At 37.1% G+C, this 8,182-nt stretch overlaps 1 protein-coding gene across 1 annotated transcript; it reads left to right on the top strand.

Moving 5' to 3' along the window:
* The first annotated feature begins 7,060 nt into the window (after nucleotides 1–7,060).
* LOC138421182 (olfactory receptor 52P1-like) lies at nucleotides 7,061–7,972 on the top strand. Its single transcript, XM_069555084.1, has one exon. It carries the CDS (start codon nucleotides 7,061–7,063, stop codon nucleotides 7,970–7,972), a length of 912 nt encoding a protein of 303 aa, XP_069411185.1.
* Nucleotides 7,973–8,182: the final 210 nt, after the last annotated feature.

The following is an 8,182-nucleotide window of genomic DNA, read 5'->3' on the forward strand; positions in this document are numbered from 1 at the left end:
CCTCCTGAGAAATCTGTATGCAGGTCAAGAAGCAACAGTTGGAACTGGATGTGGGACAAAAGACGGGTTCCAAAGTGGGAAAGGAGTATGTCAAGGCTGTATATTGTCACCCTGCTTATTTTAATTCATATGCAGGGTACATCATGAGAAATGCTGGACTGGATGAAGCACAAACTGGAATCAAGATTGCTTGGAGAAATATCAATAACCTCAGATATGCAGATGATTCTACCCTTATGGCAGAAAGTGAAGAAGAACTAAAGAGCTTCTTGATGAAAGTGAAAGAGGAGAGTGAAAAAGTTGGCTTAAAGCTCAACATTCAGAAAAATAAGTTCATGGTATCAGTAGCATCACTTGATTGCAAAGAGATGGGGAAACAGTGGAAACAGTGACAGACTTTATTCTGTGGGGCTCCAAAATCACTGCAGATGGTGACTGCAGTCATGAAATTAAAAGATGCTTGTTCTTTGAAAGAAAAATTATGGCCAACCTAGATAGCATATTAAAAAGCAGAGACATTACTTTGTCAACAAAGGTCTGTCTAGTCAAAGCTATGGTTTTTCCAGTAGTCATGTTAGGATGTGAGAGTTGGACCATAAAGAAAGCTAAGTGCTGAAGAATTGATGCTTTTGAACTGCAGTGTTGAGAAGGCTCTTGAGAGTCTCTTGGACTACAAGGAGATCTAACCAGTCCTTCCTAAAGGAAATCAGTCCTGTATATTCATTAGAAGGACTGATGGTGTAGCTGAAACTCCAATACTTTGGCCACCTGATGTGAAGAACTGACTTATTGGAAAACACCATGATGCTGGGAAAGATTGAAGGTGGGAAGAGAAGGGGACGCCAGAGGATAAGATAGTTGGATGGCATCACCGACTCAATGGACATGAGTTTGAGTAAACTTGGGAGTTGGTGATGGACAGGGAGGTCTGTTTTGTTTCAGTCCATGGGGTCACAAAGAGTTGGACACAACTGAGTGACTGAATGGAACTGAAAGACAAGGTGGTAAGTTTAGGCTTATTGGATTTACTAATTGTTAACGTTTTGGGAGTATTCACTATGTTTCAGCCACTTTTTAAGGCAAACTCATTTATTTTAGTATGCTTTTATTTCCATGAATCTTCTCATTTGTTATAGAAACCATTTGAGTATATTTTATTTCCATCATCCTTATAAGGAAACCAAGAGGAGAGATTAAGTAATTTTTTGAGATGGAGACAAAACATCTTTTAAGTAGAACAGCCAGAATTTCTACCTAGTGAATGCTATTGTTCAAATATAATCTCTCACAAAAATAGCCACCACTTGTTAGATGCTAACTATATTCTCATATATATTATATATACATAATACTCAAAACAACAAAACAAAAGTAAAGTATATTTCTATTACCCACGTTTTAGAGGTAGGAAAACTGAGATATAATTTAAAGGATACTTATAGCTATATGCTTTTCCTCAGTAGTATTCAATAGAGCAGATACAGAATCAAAAGATTTAGATGCAAAGTTGGTGTTTTGCAAAATAGACAAGAAAAAACAGAAAGGAAGTAAACATTTGAGTATTCTGATGAGCAATATTTTGCAGTTATGTTTCACAAAGTCTGTTTGTCTAGAGAAAAAGAATTTGAGCTCAGTGTTAAAATTTGGAAGAAGATTAAGTGGTGGTTCCTATGATGCAATATTTTGGAATTAAGGTTTTCAGAGGAGCATCGTTATAGATGATAATAGATACATGCGTGATGATATAAACTGCAGTGTAACTTGTTGGAGGAAGGAAAGTGGGGATAACGAATGAACAGTAGGATTCATCCATATACAGTCCAAAGTTATCTATTAATGTAACAATAAGGCAGGTTTGATTATTCAGGCCTAACAGTACTTCAGTGAATAGATTTGAGTTCTAGTTATTTTTAAACATCAAAGAAGATGATGAAGAGTGTTCTTCGTGGGTTGTTTGAACGTGAAGTGAGATGAAAAATAGTGCAAGGAATGAGCTCTTGACCACTCTCCGTTTTATCCCAATTTAAGAGAAGGGCATATTTAAGAAAGTTTCCATTGTATTTTTCTTATCACCTCTTTCTCTTCTTTCTTTTTCTCTATAAGATGAGAGAATGGGCTGGAATTTTGTGAGATGAAACTGAAACTATAGACATGAGATAAATAATCTTTCATTTCTCTAGATTTTTTATTGGAAAAAATGGTATTAATTATTTTTCAAAGTATAATTGTTTTCTCTCAAGCCCTAGAAACTTAAGGGGCTAAATATATAGATTTGGCATACATAAATTTTTGTTCTTTATTATTTTAATGTACTTGACATTTCTTTAATGGTAGCAAACTTTGGAATAACAATGGCATCTAGAAAGAAAACAAAACTCAAGGTAATGTATACATTAGCACATTTGCTTATGAAGAAGAAAAATAGATTTGAATTTATGCCTGTCACTCAAAAATGTAGTCATGGAGTGCTATTTTCAATGTCTCAAAAGAATTTCTTCCATACGCAGTTAGGATATAGCACACTGGGGTCATTTGGAGGTAAACTTATGACTCCAAACTGCTGCTTTATAGAAAGAAGCACCATGTTGATAAAAATTAAGAGAATCTAATATGTTTGATTAGACTGGAGAATGCCTGAATTTGATGATAAAGAGATATTTAGGAAGCCTAGAACCAGCACTCCCCTCACTTACTGACACAGAGCATTAGGTGCTGGTGGCTCAGATGACAAAGAATCCGCCTGTAATGTGGAAGATCTAGGTTCCATCCCTGGGTCAGGAAGACCATCTGGAGGAGGGCATGGCAACCCACTGCAGTTTTATTGCCTAGAGAATAGCCATGGACAGAGGAGCCTGGTGGGCTATAGTCCATGGGTCACAAAGAGTCAGACACAACTGAGTGACTCAGCACAGTACAATGTGATATTATCAGGCATAAAAGATGCCTCAGTTAACATAAAATCATTGACAGTTTAGTTGCTTCCACAATAGAAAGTGAGTAGAATACTGGAGAAGGCGATGGCACCCCACTCCAGTACTCTTGCTTGGAAAATCCCAAGGACGGAGGAGCCTGGTAGGCTGCAGTCCATGGGGTCGCGAAGAGTCGGACATGACTGAGCGACTTCACTTTCACTTTTCACTTTCATGCATTGGAGAAGGAAATGGCAACCCACTCCAGTGTTCTTGCCTGGAGAATCCCAGGGACGGGGGAGCCTGGTGAGCTGCCATCTATGGGGTCGCACAGAGTTGGACACGACTGAAGCGACTTAGCAGCAGCAGAATACTGGAGACATTAAGTCTTTAAGATATGTTTCTTTCATTTCATGTTTTATATGATAGTAGGGTATTTAAAACAAGTAAATGAATAGTTTCCAAAGGATGTAATATCTGTCCGCATCAATGTGTATAAAAGATATAAGCTTATTGCAAAGGAGGGGTCATTAATTGTTCAAAATGGAGAGCAAAGAGATTTAGATAATGTTCATCAGGGATTAAAAAGATAAGTAGAAGTTTATCAAGTAGATAAGGGAAAGTAGAATCAAGTCCAAAGCTAAAAAAGGTCTAAAAGTATAGAAAAGTAAAAGCAGGTAGTATGATCCCAGAGCTGCTAGAAGTCCTGAATACACTGAAGGAAGGCATGGCAAGATGGAAGGCTGGAAAGAGACTGGAAAAGGACACAGCATAGATTATATTTTTTAACATAGAATTTTTTTATTAAATTTTTGTTTAGTAAGAGGATGCATTTAATGGTAAGATTTTAAGCAAGCTAAACCATATTTGACTTTCAAAGGATAGCTGATAATGCAAGATGGACTTTATAAACAAAAATATAAACTGCCATAAAATATGTGGGCAGCATTGAATATCATAGCTGAAGGAGATGGAGATGGATGAGATATGCTATATTTGATGGATAGTAAATAATTCAAGTCAGCAAGATTTAACAGTTGCTTGATTTTAGTATTAAAGTTGCAAGGTCATGGAGCAAAGATAACTCAGACATTTTTATCTAAATGACTGTGTACATGCTTTTGCCAGCATATGAGATACACTGAGATGGATAGTGGAGCTTTCTGGGAAAATGTGAATATTGTTTGGGATATCTTGAAGAATGATTATATAAGACATTGTATAAAAAGCTAGATTTAATCTCTAATAGGTAGTCTACAAAGCAGCATTTATTCTTCTAGCACCATGTTTTCTGAAGGGGCAAAATTCCAAGTAAGGGATTCTCTGCTAACTGATCCGAATGCAGTGCCAAAGTCTGGAGGCAGAAGAAATATTGTATCTATACATTTCAGAAACAGTACAATGACAGAGCAACAGGAAGTTGTAAATCTGTCTGCTGAATATAAAGTAATGAACAACCTAATCAATTTCATTCAAAACAGGCCTAAAATAAAATTGAACAGACTCTCCAGAAGATCATGCTCTTGGAGTCATTCTCTTCAATTCCCTGAAGGTATCCTGGTCCCTTTAAGTCAAAGCTGCTTAACATCTTTCTCTTTGTATTATCTTCATTCATTGACAACTAAAGATGTATTTGCTAATATCACAAGCAATTAAGTTTATGTTTTTAATCCTAAGAAATTTTCCTGGAGAGAAATCATGTTTGTATTTCTATGTGTATTGTCTAGCTTGCGGTACACTTATTCCTCTGCCAAACAGTCATTTGAGTTTTTGGGTCTTTCAAAAGCACAAAAAATTCTGAAACATGAAAAAAACCTAGAAAGGTATCAGTTACTCTTCTTATTAAATTTAAATCTCATTATTTATATACTCAGTACTCCTAGTTTCTCACCTCAAGTCCTTACCTCTGTCTGAGTTTATAAGACTCATTTCAGTTGTAATAATCCACTAAGTCTGGGTTACTATACTTTAGGTAAGGTTTAATATCTAAAGTCTTCTAAATACTTTTAATGACTAATTTAAATTTGAATTCTTATATTCTTATAAGGGAATACCCCAAATACTGGGTATAGGTCCAGATAGATATATTTTAATAACAGAACGCACATATTATATTCAGAACATTTTTATCTACACATGTAGTATTTGAAAATCAAACAGAAGAGTATTTTCAATAAGAATATTTATTAATATTTAATGAGCTTTCATACTAGTGTCATGCAGGAGCAAGATTCTAGATATATTAGCAATTTGAATTTTTTAGAGTGTGTCTTATGAAGACTGAGAAGCACATCCCAGAATTATGATACTGGAAGGAAACTGTCCTAGGAAGGTTAGAACGCATTTATCACAACAAAAAGACAAGATCAGAGCAAGAATCATAGGAAGATTCTTGTGACAAGGAGACCTTGAAAACTGAATTGTAGCTGCTTCCTTTTTCACTGCCATTAAGATAGGATGGATAGCAAAGCCAGAGGCAAGAGTATGAGACAGGGCTGGGCAGAACACCAGCCAAGCTTATATTATTCTGTGTTCATTTACAGCAGTGTTTTAATTATCTGAAAGGATAAAGAAGTAAAATTAAAAAAAAAATTGAAGGATGTGGGAAGTATCATTTGCAACTGTTATTTTCATCTCTTAAAATGCTAAACAACTTTACATGTAAACCTTCTAATTACATATCATAACTTGTATGGGATGTTGAACAAAATTATCTAGTCTTTATGGTTCAGAAAAGCCAGTTCATCATTATGACTGAAAACATAGTATAGGCTGAAAAAAATAGTGTGGATTACCACATGTAGTTACATAAGTACTTATTTTTTAGTTACATAGAAAGACCAAGTTGTGTAAGTATAACCATGGCAAAAACTTGTATTTAGAGAATATGCATTTAAAATTCTAATGGCCTATTTTCATTGTCCTACTGTTTTCAGCAGGCATTCCACACTTTTAGGATATGCTTCTGATGTACTTTTTCTGAAATAAAAATGCATTAACCAAGAGTGAGGGTAGGAGTTTATTTTTAGTGTTCAGAAGAATTTTGGTTCCACTTAAATTGTTTGTATTTCTTTTTCTTCTTTCCTGATTTTTAGTTTGTCTGTGAGCTAGTATATTGTTAAAACTACAATTGCCTTCTGTGTATGTGCTCAGTCATGTCTGACTCTGTGTGACCCTGTGGACTATAGCTCTCCGGACTCCTCTGTCTTTGGGATTTTCCCAGCAAGAATACTGGAGTGCATTGCCATTTCCTTCTCCAGAGGATCTTGGCAACCCAGGGATCGAACACATGTCTCCTATGTCTCCTACACTGGCAGGCAAATTCTTTACCACTAAGCCATCTGGGAAGATCAACTACCTTTTGTATAACCTGTTAATTTTTGTGTGCATGAATGTATCTCTGTATATTTCTATATGCATTTTCACACTTGATCAAAAATTCCCTAAAAATAGTGCTTTGTGTCCTTTCACACAACCCAGAAAACAGTTCTTTGGATTGTCTATGTCACACAACCTAGGCACACAGAAGCAGAAATTTTATCATGACTTGCTTACTTATTAGATAATAAAAATGAAAGAATGGAATACAATAAAATTGTAAGTCAGGAGAAAAATTTTAAATAACAATTCAGTCTTCTTAATTGCAGATCAAATATTGGAATTTAATATGGTAAAGTGATTTACGTATCCACAGGAGAAAGCAATGGCAACTCACTCCAGTACTCTTGCCTGGAAAATCCCATGGACAGAGGAGCCTGGTAGGCTGCAGTCCATGGGGTCACGAAGAGTCGGACACTTACTGAGCGACTTCACTTTCAATTTTCACTTTCCACTTTCATGCATTGGAGAAGGAAATGGCAAACCACTCCAGTGTTTTTTGCCTGGAGAATCCCAGGGATGGCAGAGCCTGGCGGGCTGCCGTCTATGGGCTTGCACAGAGTCGGACACAACTGAGGCGACTTAGCAGCAGCAGCAGCAGCAGGATAACAGAAGTTTTTGAGAAAAGCCAGCTCCTCAGAAAGACCATTATAAAGTGTCTAAAATTTCCATATACGGGACCATGGAAGTATTAATCTGTCATCCTGCTTTTGGCTCATAGGGAGATTCACTTGCCTATTTTTATCTGAGCATGGGAACTGTCCAGTTTTAAGATGGCAGACAATGCTACTCTTCACTACATTTCATCTTTCTTCTTGGTTGGTATTCCTGGGTTGCAAGATTTTCACTGTTGGATCGGCATTCCTGTCTGCCTCCTGTTTTCCCTGACCCTGCTGGGGAACAGTATAATTATCATTCCCATCAAACTAGAGTCAAGCCTTCACCAGCCTATGTATTTCTTCCTTTGCATGCTGGCAATGAATGATTTGGCCCTTGCCTCTTCCATAGCACCCAAGATGCTTGGCATCTTTTGGTTGGATGCACATTGGATTGACTTTGATATCTGCCTAGCACAGTTGTATTTCATTCACACATTTTGCATAATTGAGTCAGCCCTCTTAGTTGCCATGGCCTTTGATCGCTATGTAGCTATTTGCATCCCACTACATTATACAACCCTCCTGACAACAACAATGGTCATTAAAATGGGTCTAGCTACTGTGGGCCGAGCTATCTTCCTGGTTTTGCCAGGTCCCTTTCTCATTAGAAGACTACCATATTATACCAAATATGTCATCAATCATGCCTATTGTGAGCACATGGCTGTGGTGAAATTGGCTAGTGCAAACACCCATGTTAACAGAACATATGGAATCTCTGTGGCCCTTTCAGTGATCATATTGGACCTTGGGCTCCTAGCCACATCCTATCTCAAAATCCTTCAGGTGGTCTTCCGGCTCTCCTCTCAGCATGCCCACTCAAAAGTGCTGGGCACCTGTGCTGCCCATGTGTGCACTATCCTTGTCTCCTACACACCTGCACTCTTTAGCTTTCTAACTCACCGCATTGGCAAGAAGGTGCCTCCAAGCGTCCATATCATTTTTGCAAGTTTGTACCTTCTGGTGCCGCCCACATCAATCCCCTGGTATATGGTGTCAAGACCAAGAAGATTTGTGACCGAGTGATTGGTCTCTTTTTCCCAAACAAAAAAGCTTCTGAAAACTAAGATATTTAAAAACAAACCCATGGCAGTAGAATCTTTTTCATGAAGTCATAGTACATTAATAATAGTTACAACCTTGTCCCCAACATATTTCTTGATTCATCTATGGTTTTAATCAGGGATATTTGATGCTGTACATTTATTTTTTCTCTATTTTCAATTTTTATGCTAT

Source organism: Ovis canadensis, chromosome 15 (genome assembly GCF_042477335.2).
Source record: "Ovis canadensis isolate MfBH-ARS-UI-01 breed Bighorn chromosome 15, ARS-UI_OviCan_v2, whole genome shotgun sequence".
Classification (NCBI taxonomy): domain Eukaryota; kingdom Metazoa; phylum Chordata; class Mammalia; order Artiodactyla; family Bovidae; genus Ovis; species Ovis canadensis.